Source organism: Diabrotica virgifera, chromosome 1 (genome assembly GCF_917563875.1).
Source record: "Diabrotica virgifera virgifera chromosome 1, PGI_DIABVI_V3a".
Taxonomy (NCBI): Eukaryota; Metazoa; Arthropoda; class Insecta; order Coleoptera; family Chrysomelidae; genus Diabrotica; species Diabrotica virgifera.
In genome coordinates this window covers 21,144,052-21,163,552 of record NC_065443.1, presented here as the reverse complement: position 1 = coordinate 21,163,552, position 19,501 = coordinate 21,144,052, and the positions used below count along the sequence as shown (strand labels likewise).

At 31.6% G+C, this 19,501-nt stretch overlaps 2 protein-coding genes across 3 annotated transcripts in view; one reads left to right on the top strand and one right to left on the bottom strand.

Annotated features, from left to right (window-relative positions):
• Positions 1-7,454, bottom strand: part of LOC114324621 (solute carrier family 66 member 2) — a 57,380-nt gene extending 49,926 nt beyond the window's left edge. Inside the window, exons 1-2 of one of the 2 annotated variants that reach the window (XM_028272489.2) lie at positions 7,129-7,454; positions 6,936-7,072 (exon numbers count right to left, since the gene is read on the bottom strand). In XM_028272489.2, the coding sequence (XP_028128290.1) occupies positions 6,936-7,072; positions 7,129-7,331 (340 nt within the window). In that variant the 5' untranslated portion in view covers positions 7,332-7,454. The remainder of the gene's footprint in view (positions 1-6,935; positions 7,073-7,128) is intronic. The other variant, XM_028272490.2, reaches the window with a different exon arrangement.
• Positions 7,455-7,765: 311 nt separating this feature from the next.
• On the top strand, positions 7,766-19,239 carry LOC114324622 (PITH domain-containing protein GA19395). The gene is made up of 4 exons (XM_028272491.2): positions 7,766-8,141; positions 10,256-10,377; positions 10,999-11,103; positions 14,458-19,239. The coding sequence occupies exons 1-4, from the start codon at positions 7,962-7,964 to the stop codon at positions 14,669-14,671; spliced, it is 621 nt and encodes a 206-aa protein (XP_028128292.1). The 5' UTR covers positions 7,766-7,961; the 3' UTR covers positions 14,672-19,239.
• The last annotated feature ends 262 nt before the right edge of the window (positions 19,240-19,501 follow it).

Sequence of the window (19,501 nt, the reverse complement as noted above, 5' to 3'; positions counted from 1 at the left end):
ATTTTGATGCATTTACTGTTACACTATTTATATGTTGCACAAAACGCAACTGCTCATCAAATGTGACTCCTAAGTCTTTTATTGTTTTAACATAAGACAATTCATTTTCATTAATTGTGTAAGAAGTATCATATTTTTTATTACCTCTATAAAAGCTTATATAACAGCATTTAGCAACATTTAAATGCAAAATATTATTCTCACACCAAATACTCAACCGGTCTAAATCTTCTTGAATTAATGTTACATCAACATTTGAATCTACGGATTTAAATAATTTCAAATCATCTGCAAACATCAGGAAATCGCAATTTCTAAAACACTCTGATATATCGTTCACAAATATATTAAATAACAAAGGTGAACAATGAGCTCCTTGGGGTACTCCTGATGTCACATGAATTATATTTGAATTAAAACAACCTACTCTCACCTGCTGTGTGCGATCTCTTAAAAAGCTATTGAACCATTGTAAGGATTGATGACTGAAGCCAAAAGCATTTAATTTTCCCAATAACATGTTATGATCTACTCTGTCAAATGCCTTGGAGAAGTCAGTATAAATAGTATCCATCTGACTTTTATTCTCCAACGCGTTTAATATTTTTTGTTCAAAGAGTACTAAATTTGTTACCGTTGATTTATTCTGAGAAAATCCATGTTGATTGTGTATTAGACGCTCTTTACAATAAAATTTTAATTGATCGTGCAATAGTCTATCAAAAAGTTTTGGTATAGAGGATTGTTTACAAACGCTTCGATAATTTGTTATGTCTTGTTTATTACCTGATTTAAAAATTGGACAGATATAAGAGTGCTTCCATAAAGTTGGGAAAACTGATGTCTTTAATGATGACTCAAAAAGAAGATATAAAGGATTAGTTAGTGAATATATACAGTTCTTTAGAAAGTAATCGGGAATACCATCTGGACCACTGCTTAACTTATTGGGTAGGGATAAAATGTTGTTGAAAATATCTTTCACTGATATTGAAAAATTAGGTATAAAAAGATTGTTGTTTCCCTTTACTTCCAAGTTATTAATATTTGATTGTGGCGAATAAACTGTTGAAAAAAATTGACGGAAACAGTTTGCAATCTGTTGTCCGTTTGTTGCTATAGCATTACCATAGTACATACTGTTTGGTAAATCATTTGATGATCTCTTACTGTTTACAAACTGACAAAAGTACTTAGGATTACTGCATAAATTATGATTTACTTGATTCAGATAAGTGTTATAACATTGATTTGATAGATCCTTACACAATCTCCTAAGTTCTGAAAAAATCACATAATCCTCTTGATTACAGGAAGCTAAATAATTTTTATGAGCAATTTTTTTCTGTACAACTAAATAACGCAAGTTGGCATCAAACCATTTTGGATAACTAGAAGTTTTAAATCTTTTCACCGGTACAAACAATGATAGTGACATATTAAGTATGTTGTAAAATTCTGTTAAAGCATCATCAACATTTGACAAATTCAAATGGTCTTCCCAAGGTATCATTGAAAGATAGTTATTGAGACCTTCATAGTCTGCATTTACAAAATCATGATAAAATTCAGTATATTCTAATGACTTACCTCGATGTTCACACAAACTAATATTGTAAGTGTAACTTATGTGATGATAACTATTTTTAAAAATCGGATCTGAGGCTTTTGCTACTTGTAAATCACAAACATTTGTAAATATTAAGTCTAAAAACACATTTCTTTCATTTGGAATATTAATCATCTGGAAAAAATTCAAGTACCCATAAAATTCAGCTAAGTACAATGCATGTGAACCTTGAGGACAATTCACCAAGACACCTGATTCATTGTTATCCCATGAAGCTTCCGGAAGGTTGAAGTCTCCGAATATATATGTCTTATGATGATTATACCTTTGGGATATATCTTCGACTGATAAACAGTGTTGTTCATATATTTGTTCTACGGATTTTGGTGGAATATATACCCCTCCAATTATAAAATTTTCTTTACCAAATGAGCATAAAAGAAAAAGTTGTTCAATAGATTTGTACAAGGGTTTCAGCACAGTTACCTTAATGTAGTCTTTAACAACAATCAAAATACCTCCTCCTCTTGACTTATAACTATTATCACGATCACATCTAAAAGTTCTATATGAAGGTATTTTAATTTCACTATCTAAAATATCCTCGTGTAACCAACTTTCAACAAATATAAAAATGTCATAATCAGAACATAAAATAGAACTAATCAGATCTTGAATTTTTGTACGAAGTCCTCCGACGTTCTGACAATAAACTTGTAATGGGGATGAGATTAGTTTTTTCCTTCTTTCTTGAATGATTCAATTTTTGGTACACCATTTCTGTATTTTATGGCAATGTCTTTTTCGCCTTTATTTTGTCTGTCTTTTAATTCTTTCCAAGCTTTACTGAACATATCCCTTTGCACATTTGTTTGATCACTATTTATTTTGATTGTTGAGTTCTGTAGTCTTTTCTTACTCCTTAAAATGTCCTTAACAACACCATTATTGGAAAAAATAGCTCTAAGTGGACGAGACTTACAACCCGTGTTCTTTCCTACTCGAACAACCTTCACTAAATCCTCCAACGCTTCATCTTTTCCCATTTGTTTCATAATTTCCTCGACTTTGGCTTTGTCTTGTTTTATCCTATCTTCAATATTCTCAGAATTCAATTCGGGAACATTGAATAACATAATATTGTTAGATTTTACAATTCTATCATTTATTTCTATGAACATTTCCTCAAATGGCAAACCTGGCGCATTGGAGTTGCATTTCAGTTCATCAATAGTCTTCCTTAGATCACAAATCTGATTATCCTTTTCGTGTAAGGATTTTTCATTGGCACACTTAAGTTTCTCTACCTCAATCTTTAGATCTTCAACCATAGACTTCAAAATTGGTACTAACAGTAAACCTTGCTCACAATCCTCACAGAAATATTTTAATTTCCTAGTATCTGCTGCCAATTGAAGACATCTTACTTCTGTAGCTGTTATACTGGCACAATTAATATGTATAGCCCTCTTACATCCATCACACTTGAAAGAAGTCTTATCCTCTGCAGCATCTTTCTTGCATAACAAGCATTTGCCCATATTTGAATATTCAACAAAATGTCAAAAATAAACCCTTTAATAAAGATAGTAAGTCACTTCACTGGTATATGGTAATTACTTATCTATCACTATCAATTTGTCCTAATTGCTTCAAGTTTTTGTTTAAAAAAGAAAAACTAAAGGTACAAACTTTGCATTGCAATTATTGCAATTTACAGACAAACAAATTGTTTTTCCAAAAAAGAAAGATGATCTTCAAATTCCTTGTACTAATTCAGCTTATTTGATATAACTTTAATAATTAATTGTTGATATTTACTTGTAAAACAACAGTTTTTTAGGAGCAATTGCTAATTACATCCATCGAGGTTGATTTCTAATTTTAAACTTCTAATATAATCGGTCCATGGTATTTTCAAAACTCTCCTAAAGAGCCACATATCAAAAGCTTCCAGCTTTCTCATTAAGTCAGCATTAACAATTCAATAAACAAGAGTGGAGTGGATATACCATTTTTATTATTATCCCGGTTTTTTATAGGGTTCTCCGCCTTCCGGTTCCCAGTTTCCAGCTTCGTCCGTCCGTCGTTGTGTTCGCCAGGGTAAAGGTTCTTTTTTGGCATTACCTTCTGAATGTCACACAGCTAGGATTGTTTCGGCCCTCTTCTCTTCTTCCCCTTGGCGTCAATTTTAAAATCTGTTTTGGAAGCCTCTCGTCATCCGTTCTTTCTACATGACCATACCAGATCAGTCGTCTCCTTTGAATTTCGTCAATGATGGTTGACTTGACATAACGTTTTGCCATTCGATATCAGATTTGCAGATTGAATCTTTGGTTACTCAGAAATTTCCTTATCTTCATAAAGGCTGCCCTTGAATTTCTAAATTTCTTTTTTATCTAGATTCTTGTTATGGCTTAATATAATGGACCACATTCAAAATTTCGTAATTTTACTGGGAACAAATTGTTCGCATGTACACCCACACCCCAACTATGACAATTTATTATTAGTATTATCTATTACTAATAGTCAAATGTCTTTGTCCAAATGCTTTAATATGATACTTATAGTATTTTTGTCAAAAAATTTCTTGGGCAGAAAAAAACCTCCACCAAAAACATTAGCGTGTGTGCAGCGTACATGCTGGGTATAGGTCTCCGGCCCGGGACCATTTTGAAAATTTCATTTTGGCCCGCGCTTAAAAGTATTTGCCCACCCCTGCAATAGAGCAACACATCGGTAATTTTTACATGCCAATCTATCCCCCTTTTTGTATACGGGCCATAATATAAAACTCGATAAGGCTATACACTGTGCATCCTTTTTGTAGTTTTTCCCCTCCATTCTTTAGCATTTGGCCGCAGCTATTTCATTTTCTCCCAATCTTTTGATATATCCAGCCCATTGATCATACTTTTATACTCTTAATCTTTCCTTCACTAGACAGTTGTGTTATTATACCATCATCCTCTATAAGGAAATTTTTATTCTCATCTGTATTTTGCCAATTCAGTAGTTCACTAAAATGTCTTTCACATATACCCATCACTGGTTCTCTTTCACTCGTGAGTGTTACATCTTCTTATTTCATGTATGAATTGTAATTCTGGTGTCCCCTTGAACCATGACAAAAGGCCAGGTTAAACAATAATGGGGACAGTGGATCTACCTGTCTCAGTCCAGAATTTATGCAGAAGCATTTGATGTTTTCCCTCCTATTCTAACTTGTGCAAAGGAGTTACTTACACATTAATCTGAACACCATACATATTTAGATTTACCAAAAACTGAAAGACCTTTAACATCTCAATCATTAACATGCACTGACCAACAGAAGAACATAGCATAGAAATAAAAGAGTTTGTACTGTACATGGTAACTACATATTTTAAAACTAACTTAAAATAAATAATTGATCAACAGAAATCAGTTTGATAACACCAATGAATAAATTTGCAATGAACAATATAATATGTATACAAATGTAGAAATTTTAGTAAAAAGTATGGACTTTTATTAGTATTGTTCATTCAAACAGATGTATCATCTGTGTAGTTCTAATACCTCGTAACTCACAAAAATTGGAAAATGCGTTTTTTGCAGATTTGTACAATGTAAAGCTAAACTCGCTTGTACAAAAAACTTTGTTTGTTAACCATACTCGTACACCCATGTTTTCTAGTCTCCTGAACAATCGTGATTTTGCAGTTACAAGGTATGAGAAAGACACAGCTCGTACACCCATGTTTTCTAGTCTCCTGAACAATCGTGATTTTGCAGTTACAAGGTATGAGAAAGACACAGACGTTATTATTTAATTTCTAATAGAATTCTTTCGATAATAATTAAATTTGAAAAAGGATTTAAAGAACAAAACTATATATTATGATCCAATTACTGCTATATTCTAAGGCCAGGTTAAACAATAATGGGGACTGTGGATATCACAGTCTTTTTACTCAAAAAGCATTTGACATTACTGCCAAAATTTTTACTCTAAGTACATTTGATGTAGATTTGAGTTATTTTGATAAATAAAATAGTGCCTAATCAAAATAATATGCCTATCATTAAGTACAGTTCTTTCGTTTTGAATGCAATAAGAGCCTATGATAATGAGAAGGAAGTAATGAACCCTTTAATAGAAAAATACATATGGTAGAAAAATACAAATAAGACGTATGGTCAAACACAGTTTCTCAAGACAAAAAGTTGGAGTCAATAGCGGAAATTGAGGAGACTAATCAGTGATGAAGATAAATCACTACCACTATTAGAAAAACTCAAGAAAATAAATATAAAAGACATAATTTACTGGCTAGCAGAAGCTTGGCAATTTGTGAGTGAGAAAGTTATAAGAAACCCCTGGGAAAAAATTTGGCCAAGCCTTACTTACGAAGAAATGCCAGATCTAGAGGCTGAAGAGACCAATTTGTTAAGGGACCTTGTGTAAAATATTCCTGGTTGTGAAGAAGCAAGTAACAATAATGTAGAAAAATGGGTGCGAGCTGATGATGATAGCCACTAGTTATATGATCAACAGCAAATCATTGAAATGGTTACAGTAGAACCTTCAAAACCCTCAACAGCGAAAAGCATTGAGTTGTTGCTGGCATAATTTAGCTTCGAGGGAGAGGAATTCTTTATTATTTCAATAAAAAGTAAAATTTGAAAGGTTTACTACAGTTAAATAGGTACTTGAAATATTATTTTATTGTAATTTTTAGGAGTACCTATAGAGTAGTGGCTCTTAGAGTAACTGCATATTTATTTTCCCCAAATCTATTGCCAAATTCTGTTTCGGATTAAGTGGATTTTTGGACTACTGAAGTTCGGATTAGCAGGACTCTACTGTACTACCAACTGTGAAGATATTAGAAGACTTTACTTTATGCATCCTATGATCTTATGGTCAATCATATTACACTCATAAAGATTCCTCTTTTCGAAATGATCAATTATAACATGTTCTTTTCAATTTGTCTACAAAATCTGATTTGACATTTACAATAATTTATTCCAGTATAGTATTCAAGTTATCAACAGAAATCCGTCTGATAAAAACAATGAATAAATTTACAATGAATAATGTAGCAATTTTAGTAAAAAGTATGAATTTTTATTGTTATTGTTAATTCAAGCACATTTTTTAATGTCTACCTAAGTAATAGAACTCTCACAAAAATAATTCAAACTGAAATCAGATTTAAAGAACAAAACTATATATTATGATCCAATTATTGCTGGGTATTGGAAAACACTAAACAAAACTGTAAATAGAACATAACATACACCTCTAATATTTAGTGCAGACTTTTTATTGATTATTGATTTTGGTTCTATAAATATCATCAAAACTCACCTGTGAATATTCTTTGTCTTGCCTGAAGTAGCTGATTCCTATTTCTAACCCGCACACACAAGTGGATCATTAAGAACATAGTGACATTCATAATCATACTTTGAACTAACAGTGGATACTCAAAATGCCTACCAAACCTTAAATAAAACAAATATATTAACGGAATTACGATTCAACGGCTTCGATAACTTACCAAAACATTATTCTTAAAGTATTAGCTACTAATAAAGCTAGACACACTAACAACGAGAAACCTTCTGCATCTTTGGTTTTTCGTATTTGTCTGTATTGGGGGATGTAGGGTATGACACCCCCAACTATCATAGCCCCGGCGCTTATCCAGCCAACAACAGTTCCTACTGTTAAGGATAATTCGTCCGATATAACCCAATCCATTGTTAATTATGTACTTTGTTCAAACGGGACACAAATTGACCATTGTCTGCTAACTTACAAGACAAGACTCTAATAATTTGGCAGGTGGCCGTCAGGCCGTCCGTGTTTAGTTAGATTAATGAAAAATGTCACTGTCACTGTCAATAATGTCAACTTTAGACCAAGACGTTTACCTTTGAGCTCTACAACCAGGGTAAAATAATTTAAAATTTTCACAATTCACACAATTGCTTTAAAATCTATAAAAAATAATTAAAACGAATTTACTTGGAATATCCCGTAAGAGATAATAAAACAGAGATGTTTTAAATTTGAAATAAACATTAAAGTACATAATTTTAATTTAAAATTATTTTAATCTATTGTGTTCTATGGTTTATTCTTATTCTTCATTTTTTGCTTTGCTAGACCCTTAGACAAGGAAAGAGAGGTTCTCCTTGTCTAAGGCTAGACCCCTAGACGTCACGAAAATATCATGATGGAACATAAAAAACCGGTGTTTTTGTAAATTATTTTAGAAATTTTTTTAAAAAAACTAAGATTGATTCTTTTAAAAGTACTTTTACATCGTTATTTTACACGGTTGTTTTAAGCATTTAACTGTGACCACAGCAACAAAAAACTTTAATCATGGCACCACATGGAAAATGTGGAGATTCTAGCCATTCTCAGGAATCTGATGAAATTGGAATTCATTACAGTTTATATGCAAAGATCGACAAAGAGAATTTAGAATGTTTGAATGAAGCTACTGAAGGTAGTGGAAAGACTGTCTTTAAACCATGGGAAGAGCGGTTAAACTTTGAGGCGGTAAGTATGCCTATTTATATTTCAACTCTTAATAGGAGAATGACTTTGGAGTCTTTTAACCATGGTCATTATCTTTGCCTTTAACTTTAACCCTATGCGAGTCGGCTTTTCTAATTACATTTCTCCGTAAGCTTCTATCTTGGGAGATATATCAGTCCCCTTTACCAACGTATCCTGCCTAAGTGTCTCTCCCAGGTCTTCTTTGGTCTTTCTCCTGGGCCTCGATTTTTGACCCTTCGCTTTGTTATCGAATGTATTCGCTTCGTATACTAAACAGATATGAAGCGAAGGGTCAAAAATCGAGGACCTGTACTCCTTCCAGGCACTGCAAATCAGCAATTTTTTATATTGGTGATTAACGTCTTAACATTGAACATAACCACAACATTTTAACCTATGCTCTCTCATTTTGGCAACATTTGGAGCCACCCCTAGACTTCGTTTAATATACCTACCCATTAGTACCCATTCCTAATTCTATCCTTTTTTGTCACTCCACTCATGCATTTAACATTCTTATTTCCATCACATACATTCTTTGTTCCTCTTTCTTTTTACTCTCCATCATTAAATGAATATTCCAAATACTCTTTTTTTTTGTTCTACTGAGTTTTAAACCTTTTTCCTCAAGAGCCAGTTTTTGTTCTAAGTCACTTTCACTATTTTCTACTAACAACATCATCAGAATACATTAAGCACTGTGGAATGTTACTTTGTAGTTTGGTAATTTGGCTGTTATTTGATCCAGAATAAATAAGGACTAAGCACCGAAGGCTTGATGCAATCCTACCTTCTTATGAAATTTATCAGTCTATCCCACACCTTTTCTAAGGCTAGTTGTTACTCCCTCATGCCTCATGCATGTCTCTCACAATCTTTACATATCCACTGAAACTCCTTTCTTATTGAGTGCCCACTACAGAATCTCCTGAGGATGCTATCATGGGCTTTCTCAAGGTCAATGAATACCACATGAGCGTTTGTTTCTCTGTTCTTGTATTTCCCCATCAACTGCTTTATAATGAAAATTGCATCTTTGGTTGATCTCCCTTGCATAAAGCCAAACTGATTTTTGGATATTTCGGTTTCACATATTTGTTTGTCAATTACTCTCTCACATATTTTCATGGTTTGATTCGTTTGATGAAGTACTTTTATCTCGCTGTAGTTTGTACATTGTTGTATATCTCCCTTGTTTTTGTAAATACGTACTAATATACTGCTTCTCCTTTTGTCTCCCATTTGACCTTTGATTCTTTGACTTTGATTATTTTAAGTAAGGTAACCAACTGTACTTACTCATTTACTGAGTTTGGTACTCTTTTTTCACAAACCGTGCTCTTTTCAAATCTTGTACTCTAAAAGTACTCATTTGTATAATTTTATACTCATTTGTATTTCTAAAACTTTTTTTAGATAATTTTATTTCAGTTTTATTAATTAAATATTTAAAATTATTTTGACAGTGATTAGAATTTCACGCACGCATATTGCTTGCCGTTTCTGGCACTTCGCGTCAGGGCGGTAAAATAGTTTCGTTCATTGTAGTTTCTTTGAAGAAATTCGAAAAGTAAGTTTATATTGTAATGTAGAAAAATTGAAGAATTGGAATGATGAGAAAATAGAACTTGACAAAAGCTGGGTAGAAACCTTTCGGCATTTTAGGGTAGTGCATATCCCACATGAAAATTTAAAAGTTATAATAGAAATTTCCTTATGCTGTCCAGGCACTAATGCTGCTGTTGAAAGGGTGTTTTCATTAGGGAATGATTATTGGAGCAGTGAGAAGTCACAACTTTCTGTAAAATCATTATCTGCCGTCTTAACAGTCAAATTTAATATGAAAAATGGAAGTTGTTCGGATGTGGCTACATTATTAGGAGAACATACTTATTTAGCAAAAAAATCCACTCCGAAGAAAAATATGTTTTTTAAAAGAAAATAAAGTTTTTATTGTTTTTTCTTCTTCTTTTTACCTATGAAATACTTGCAAACTGTACTCTTTTTGAACAAAAAATAGTTGGTCACCTTATTTTAAGTAATAATTTTGGTTATTTTTATTGTTTTATCAACTTTTAATAATTATTTTAATACATTCTCTTTGTTTATTACAGTTTGTGGAATCTGATGCCGATGAGGAACTCCTATTTAATGTACCTTTTGTCGGGAATATTAAACTTAAAGCTATTAAAATAATAGGAGAAGATTCTGAAACTCATCCCTCTAGAATGAGATTGTAAGTTCAAATAATTTCAAGCACTGTTTAAATGTTTCAGTTTTTCTGTGAATATAATTTAAACCTATCGTTTAACTTTATGGTTCTTACAGTAGGGATTCGACTGTAAGGGCTACCCTATAAGTTTTGGCTGTATCCCACCTCTAGGAGGCATGTTCTTTATTGAGGATACAAACATATAAAAAAATAATAATAAATGCATTAAAACTTCTTACCTGTTGCTTCAGCAGTTTTATTTTTTAGCATTATCATTGTGTCCATTTCACTTTTCATATTTTTAAAATAATTATACACTTTTAATATTAGATTGCAACCTGGCTCTTTAAGTTTTTCTCTGTCCATTTTCAACAAAATTCATTGAAAATATAACTTTTCAAATAATTTAACACAAGTCACGATTTTAACATTACTGAGTAATGAAATTATTTTATGATAAGGCGTGGCTTCTGAAACAAGTCCAAATTTCTATTTCTAGCTATGCCTTTAAAGATAATGTTCTAGGGAATTTCTTAAAATCTGTTAAATCGAGGAAACTGTTATATTGACTGTTATTATAATAAGGTTACACTGTATAATTTCAATTTATTATTAAAGACATAATCATGTTAATTATGGTTTTAGGTTCAAAAATAGACCAAAAATGACATTTGATGATACCAGTGCCACTCCGGATCAAGAATTTGAATTAGTTAGGGATACTACAGGGGCTGCTGAATATGTAACTAAGTAAGGACTTATTTTGATATATTTTATTTGCATATTATAGAGCCGAATTTAAAGTACAGTATTCATGTCTTGTACATAATCGATATGCACAACCTCTCATAATCGCTATTGAATAGTTCTTCCATTTCTTTACGATTTTATCATAGCTTCTTATGGTTTCATCCTCTGTATCGTGAAGCGACTTCCAGGTATATAATCTTCTTGGTAGAAGCTTGTGTAACATGTTTGTTATTACCATTTCTTTTTCTTGGACATATTCGACCAACCTTTCCCCTCTTTCATTGCGCTCGTCAAGTCCATATTCTTCAGTCAAATTTTCACATTTTCCTTTACTGACTTTAACATTGAGATCACCCATTACAGTAAGTATTTCATGTTTTTAACATGATTTGTTCAATATGACCCTATAATTCTTTGATATCCTTGTCTTTACTGTGGGCTGTAGATGCATAGACTAGTACTACATTTTACTACATTTTAACATTTAGTGTATGAAGTTGTAACATCATTACTCTTTCTGAGGAATAGATGAACAAAGCTATTTATCAATATATTGGTAATTTTATGGATTGTGGGGCATTTACCATTACCCGGCCATTTGATCTCATTCTGAGAATGTCAGTTTTCAGGCTGCCCATTTCTTTTTTAAAGTATTAACATAATTTACCAGTTTGGAAAAGACTTTTTCCAGAAAAAAAAAGAATGTGTGTATACTTTGTACGCACGTAAGGAGTTATACTTCTATTATATGATTTCAACGAAATAAATATTTTAAACAGTTTATTTTTATTTTGTTTAAATATTAAACTAATTTTAATACTTACCACTTTCAAAAATTTTTTATTAAAACAATACCAAAAATTAAAAAAAAAGAATAGCAGTTGTCCTCATTTGAACCCGGAACCTCTCGATCTGTAGTAGAATGCTCTACCAATAACCCACGACCGCACTATTTATATAGTTTCTCGGACATAATGACAATAATAAGTGTAGTATAAATATATAAATGTTTTAATAGTACTTATTCTCTTACTCCCGAGGAAGACAAATCCAAAGACACAAAAATTATAATAAATATATTTACTAAAAACACTAATATATTCTTTCCACACCTTTTTTGCACTGATACATACATAACTTGAAAGATTTAGCAACGAACTCCATACTGTGTGTGCACATGCGCCCAGGATAATAAAAATTCACTCCTAATCGCGCCTAATAGACCAGTGGAAATAGCAAAAAAACAATAAAAAATTAATAGCAGGATGAGACCAATTCCAAATGAAAGTACACATATTAGATAACATGTGGAACATTTTTCACCAAATCTGGATGAGGGGAACATGGGTGGGGGGAGCGCTTTTAGGGGTGAAAACGGTTAATTACGATTTGCGGCAAAACGGCACATCCTATCGAAAAAAGTTAAATCGCAAAGTTGTAGGCTATAAGAAGATCTACAGCTTTTGTAAATAAGCATTTTTCACATAACCTCAAAATATCCGAGAAAATTGGAAAATTCGATGTTTTTGATTTTATTTTTTTTTCTCACTGAAAAAAATTTTTTTTTACCAAATATGGTGGAAACTTACCTCTTTATGTCCCAAACACGTTGTAATTTTTTTGTATAAAAATATTTTTTAAAACTCTTGTTTTTTATGTTTAAGGGAAAATGTAAGCATTTTTTCAATTGAAAAATCTCCCGAAATTTTTTTAGCTTTTTTAAAGAAGTTGGCATTTTTTTTGTTTATTGAAACCTCTATTTTCTGATGGTTTAAAAAAATATATATACGTTACTGTGGAAAATTTTGTCACAAAAGGCAAAAATCGGAAATTTATTTTCAACCCCTCACCATTTTCAGATTCTCAGACGTAATGTAAGTTGCATAGCTGCGGAAAGCTGCATAGAGGAAACTGCAGAATCTGTTACCGAATGTGATGAAGAAATGCCATCAAAGAAGCAAAAACTTAATTAATTGATGAAAAATTGGCCATTAAAATTATAATAATTACTTTCTTTTGTATTAAATAAACTTTTTCGTTAAAAAAGTTGTTGCGACTTTTATGTTGGTTCATGAGAAAAAAGTTTAAAAAAATGTAGCTTATAGGTAAGTAGGCCGACTTTAAAAAAAATAAAAAACACGCTTTTAAAGCACTAAAAATTTAAAAATAACTTTTAAAATTAAAGCTAGTAATATTTTATTTTTAAATTTTTAGTGCTTTAAAAGCGTGTTTTTTATTTTTTTTTTAACTATAATTTATTCACAAAATTAAAAATCACAGACAACGGCATTAGTGTAGTAAATTTTTAACAGAGGTTCGTTGGTTCCTGCTCGCTATGCAACTTATATTACGTCTGAGAATCTGAAAATGGTGAGAGGTTGAAAATAAATTTCCAATTTTTGCCTTTTGTGTCAAAATTTTCCACAGTAACGTATATATTTTTTTACACCACCAGAAAATAGAGGTTTCAATAAACAAAAAAAATGCCAACTTCTTTAAAAAAACTAAAAAAATTTCGGGAGATTTTTCAAATGAAAAAATTTAAAAACATAAAAAAACAAGCGTTTAAAAAAATATTTTTATACAGAAAAATTACAGCGTGTTTGGGACAGAAAGAGGTAAGTTTCCACCATATTTGGTAAAAAAAATTTTTTTTCAGTGAGAAAAAAAAAATAAAATCAAAAACATCGAATTTTCCAATTTTTTCGGATATTTTGAGGTTATGTGAAAAATATTTATTTACAAAAGTTGTAGATCTTTTTATTACCTACAACTTTGCGATTTAACTTTTTTCGATAGGATGTGCCGTTTTGCCGCAAATCGTAATTAACCGTTTTCACCCCTAAAAACGCTCCCCCAACCCATGTTCTCCTCATCCAGATTTGGTGAAAAATGTTCCACATGTTATCTAATATGTGTACTTTCATTTGGAATTGTTCTCATCAAGCTATTAATTTTTTATTTTTTTGGTCCATTTTAGAGCTATCTGCACTGGTCTATAAAGAAGTATAACTTCAGAAACTGGAACTTCTAGTATCCAATAAAAGACCATCCAGGATCATTTCCCTTATTGGTACTGATATTGCGGCTGCCCGATATCAGTGTAGGATATGGAAAGAGACCCTTTGGTAATTAGGTGAGAGAATGGGCCTAGGACCCCAGGTACCAGGATATTGGGAGATTATTATGGCTCACATGGGCAGGGAAATATTCCTGAAGTAGATCTATCATCTACCGGGACAATAAAAGAGTATAAATAATACCAAAAATTTATATTAACGATACTTTTTTTCCAAATTTTTTTCTAACAATTTTTGTACATGTTCAAATGATTTTTTTTTTTTTTTATTTTAGGATAGTCACTTTCAACAACGTCAACCATCTAACGTTACATTTTCCATCCAACTTCGGAGGAGAAAGTACTAAAATATATTACATAGGACTGAAAGGAGAATTCTTCGAAGCTCACCATCATGGGGTTACTATATGTACATACGAAGCTAGACCAATGGCGCAGGACCACAAGAATCCCCTTAATGAAATCAATCAATCTCAATTGGGCAAATAACAAAAATAATCAATTTTCGTTGAAAGCAAACAAAAACATTCATAAGATAAGTGCGATATGCCAAACATATTATTCATTTTTCTGCCTGTCTATTTTGCGACAACTAACAGATTGCGCCTCCAAGCTTTAAGGTTGTGAACTTTTAATATTCTTATTTATTTACATGCTGGATAAGGTCAGTTTTTCTTAGCTTTTTTAATCATTATCCGTTTGTGTCTACTTTTATTTCATGTGTTTATGTTGATTGTTTTTGGACTCAATACCGTTTTTATTATACTTTTATAAATAAAATTTAACCTAACATAACCTGTAAAGTTCTCTGTCATCATTGTTAATTCGTTCTCTAATGTTTTTGCTTCCGATCTTGTAGGATTATTTTTTATTTTCTTATTTCATCACTGAAGGTTTATAGAGTTTTAACAGCTCATTAATGAAATAAAACCTTTGAAAGATTTAAATTATCAAAAAAAAATACTAGATTTATTTTAAAAGGTATATTTTAAAATACCCTAAAAAAGGGTCACAAGACAAAACGTTTTCGGATTAAGAAATATATCATCAGTGTTCTAAAAGCTAAAAAATAGCATGCCTGAGCCACCAAAATGTGTTGTAAAAACCCTTTAAATGTAAAAGATTATGTTATGTTACATATTTGAATAAAATATTGATGATGTTCTACATATGCCTGGATGTTCCCAGGACTCTGCCCACGTGGTTGGAATTTTTTTTCCGAAAAAAAAAATTATGTTATGTTACATATTTGAATAAAATGTTAATGATGTTCTAGATATGCCTGGATGTTACCCAGGGCCACACAGGACTCTTCCCACGTGGTCCTTTATTGCCCTGGGTAACTTCAGGCATATCTAGAACATCATTAACATTTTATTCAAATATGTAACATAACATAATCTTTTACATTTAAAGGGTTTTTACCCAACACATTTTGGTGGCTCAGGCATGCTATTTTTTGGCTTCTAGAACACTGATGATGGATTTCTTAATCCAAAAACGTTTTGTCTTGTGACCCTTTTTAGGGTATTTTAAAATATACCTTTTACAATAAATTTATTTTCCTCGTGAATTATTTAAATTATCAATTTCTTTCATGGTTTTAGGAATCGTGATGCTTAAACTATTGAGTGACCGGGACTGTACCTCTATTACTGGAAGGTTCTGTAGATCATTATGAAATATAATACAGAAGAATTGCCAGTTTCTTTCGAATATGGTGTTTTCCAGATAGTCTTACTATAATCCAGAATTTATGACTGAAACAGATCAAACGCGCCCTCTATTGGTATCAAAACGAAAACCTCTCAATATTCGCTTTCACTCTTTTCTGATATAAAAATTTTGTTATAATTGTTGAGATATCCCCATTCCTGAATATTTATAGAAGTTTTGCATATATGAAGTACAATATACAGAAGACTTAAATTGCCCGTTTCTTTCGGTTTTTTAGAAACTTTACCGTCTGTTTTAAAAATATATTACTGGATAATCATTTTAAGTTACCTTTTATTTTTATAAGGGTGCATAGTGTGATCGGAAATACGTTTTACTAAAATCAGGAATTTATAACCTCGATAGATCAAACGCGCCATCTATTGGCCGTTGTACAAACGAAAACCGCCATGAATAATTTATTTTAGTCTTTTCTGGTATAAAAAATATTGTTTTTATGCTTAAGGTAGCTCAGTTTTTCAAGATATACACTCCGCCAAAAAAGTATCGCATCACCTTAAAAATGGTACATTTTTAATGTCTCATATTTCCTAAACCTGTTGTTCGATTTTATTGATTTTTTAATATGTTATAGCTTTATTCTTCAAGAATATCGATGTAATAATAGTGTTGCTAAACAGGTAAGTGTCATTGTATACCGGGTGTAACAATGATAGTGTGTTTTTTCCTCAAAGTTTGGAACACCCTGTGGAATATTCTAGCGTATATAAAATATTGAAATTAAAATTCAACTGTAACCTTAGGCCATCTAAACATTTTGCTTTTTGATTCATTCGCTTATGTTGGATAATAAAAAAGTTAGGTACTTTAACAACTAGCAACGTTCTTCATCAATACAGGGTGTTTCTAAATAAGTGCGACAAACTTTAAGGGGTAATTCTGCATGAAAAAATAATGACAGTTTGCTTTATACACATATCTCCGCAAATGCTTCGTTTCCGAGATGTTGAATTTTTTCTTACAAACTGACGATTTATTTATTGCTCTAAAACCGGTTGAGATATACAAATGAAATTTGGTAGGTTTTAAGAGGTAGTTATTGCGCATTTTTTGACGTACAATTAAGAATTTTATATTCACCATTGGCGTGCATACGGGTAATATGACCCGTATGCACGCCAATGGTGAATATAAAATTCTTAATTGTACGTCAAAAAATGCGCAATAACTACCTCTTAAAACCTACCAAATTTCATTTGTATATCTCAACCGGTTTTAGAGCAATAAATAAATCGTCAGTTTGTAAGAAAAAATTCAACATCCCGTATCTCGGAAACGAAGCACTTGCGGACACATGTTTATAAAGTAAACGGTCATTATTTTTTCATGCAGAATTACCCCTTAAAGTTTGTCGCACTTATTTAGAAACGCTTTGTTTTGATGAAGAACGTTGCTAGTTGTTAAAGTACCTAACTTTTTATTATCCAACATAAGCGAATGAATCAAAAAGCAAAATGTTTAGATGGCCTAAGGTTACAGTTGAGTTTTAATTTCAATATTTTGTATACGCTAGAATATTCCACAGTGTGTTCCAAACTTTGAGGAAAAAACACACTATCATTGTTACACCCGGTATACAATGACACTTATGTGTTTAGCAACAATATTATTACGTCGATATTCTTGAAGAATAAAGCTATAACATATTAAAAAAATCACTAAAATCGAACAACAGGTTTAGGAAATATGAGACATTTAAAATGTCCCATTTTTAAGGTGATGCCATAATTTTGACGCTTAGTGTATATAGATTTGTGCATTTCCTTAATGGAATATAGTCTTCAGAAGATTTATACTACCAATTCCCATCGTGCTTTAGAAACTGTGTCCCCTGTTTTGAAATATCGTATGCTAGTGATTTTAGATTTACCTTTAGAAGAGTACATGTTGTGATTGCAGATAGTTTTTACTAAAATCCCGAATTTATCATTTCGATATGTTAAAAGTGCCATCTTTTGGCCTTTATAAAAACGAAAACCTCTATAAAACCTCTTTTTACGTATAAATGTTGTTCTACTGCTTGGTTTACTCCTATTTTTGAATATTTAGTGATATCTTTATAGTATTCAGAAGATGGAAATTATTCATTCTTTTCGTGTTATGATTATTTGAATATTTCTCAGTATTTCCATATTTCCTAACCAATCTACTCTTCGGGACTTTCTAAAGCGTCTCATCTTTATCTCGTGTAATATTTTTTTCACCCCAAATTCTTTATTAATACCTTAATTGTAGAATTGCAGCTAAATAACGTTAAAAACAACTCTTTTACACTTTGAGTGCTCTAGTCTTTTGTACTTAGTTTGGATTCTTTTTGGTCTTGTCTCTTTTTTTTTCAATTTGTAAGATTTGTCTTGTTTACCTCGTTTTATCTTTTTTTCCATTATATAATCGTATTTACTTTATTTAAGAAATCATTTTTTTATCGCGGCCTACAAACACCAAACAGAATGTATCAGTATCTAAACACTATTAGCTTTGTTCGCAGACAGTCCATGACTGGTTTCTAACTGATTCGCATGCGCAGTTCCGTTTTCAAGCGCTTGAAGACGGAACTGCGCATGCGAATCAGTCATGAACTGTATCTGCGAACAAAGCTATTGTTTACTTACACTGGGGTAAATCAATAATGAAATTCAAAATATATTTTTGGAAATACAGTAGAACCTCGCAAATCCGAACCCCGCTAATCCGAACGTTCGGCAAATCCGAACCAACGGAAAGTGAAAAATATTAAAAAATTCAAGACAAAACTTAAAAACATGTTTATTATACAGAGTAAAACCAGAAAATTGAACAATGTAGGATTAATAGGATTTTGACATTTAAAATTTCTTAAAAATAAATACGTACTTTAATATGTAGTGCTTATACAGGTTAAACATAAACTTACTTTGGTTCTCTTGTAGTCAACTTGAGTCCAAAATTATTGTCCACACTCTTGCGAGAACGTTTTGCGACTCAAAATCAACGACAATGAAAGCTTTGATTTACTAGTTAGGCTAACTTTCGGATAATCCGAACTTTTCGAAATCCGAACAGGCTGTCCCCCCAATTAGTTCGGATTTTCGGGGTTCCACTGTATTATTGTTATGTAGATTTTACGAAAGTTTATTTAAAACTGATTCAACTTATTTCATTGTATTTAATAAAGTTGTAATTTTATATACCAATAATTTAATATCCCATTACAACGAACTAATTCTCTAAATTTGTAATGTCTCATAACTAGTATCTTATAATATTGTTAATATAACTATTTTTGGCTGTGAAAAGAATCAATTTTGTAAATACCATTAAACTCTAGTTATATTATTAAAGTTATGTTTTATTTCGCACCCCTTTTCTATAGAAAAGTCCGGGGATCAAATAAGGAGCCTTCACGAATACATATACTTACCTTCTCAGTTACATAGAGTATGCCGGCGCTCCATAGAATGGGTGTCCAAATTTATGCAGCCATCAAAACAATTTTGAAGCTATTTCCTTGTGGCATTTTTATGATTAACTATTTAGATGGGAAATAAGCCACAATTAAATTGAAAAAAATAATTTTATTAACGTTTCGACGCCCAAATCGGG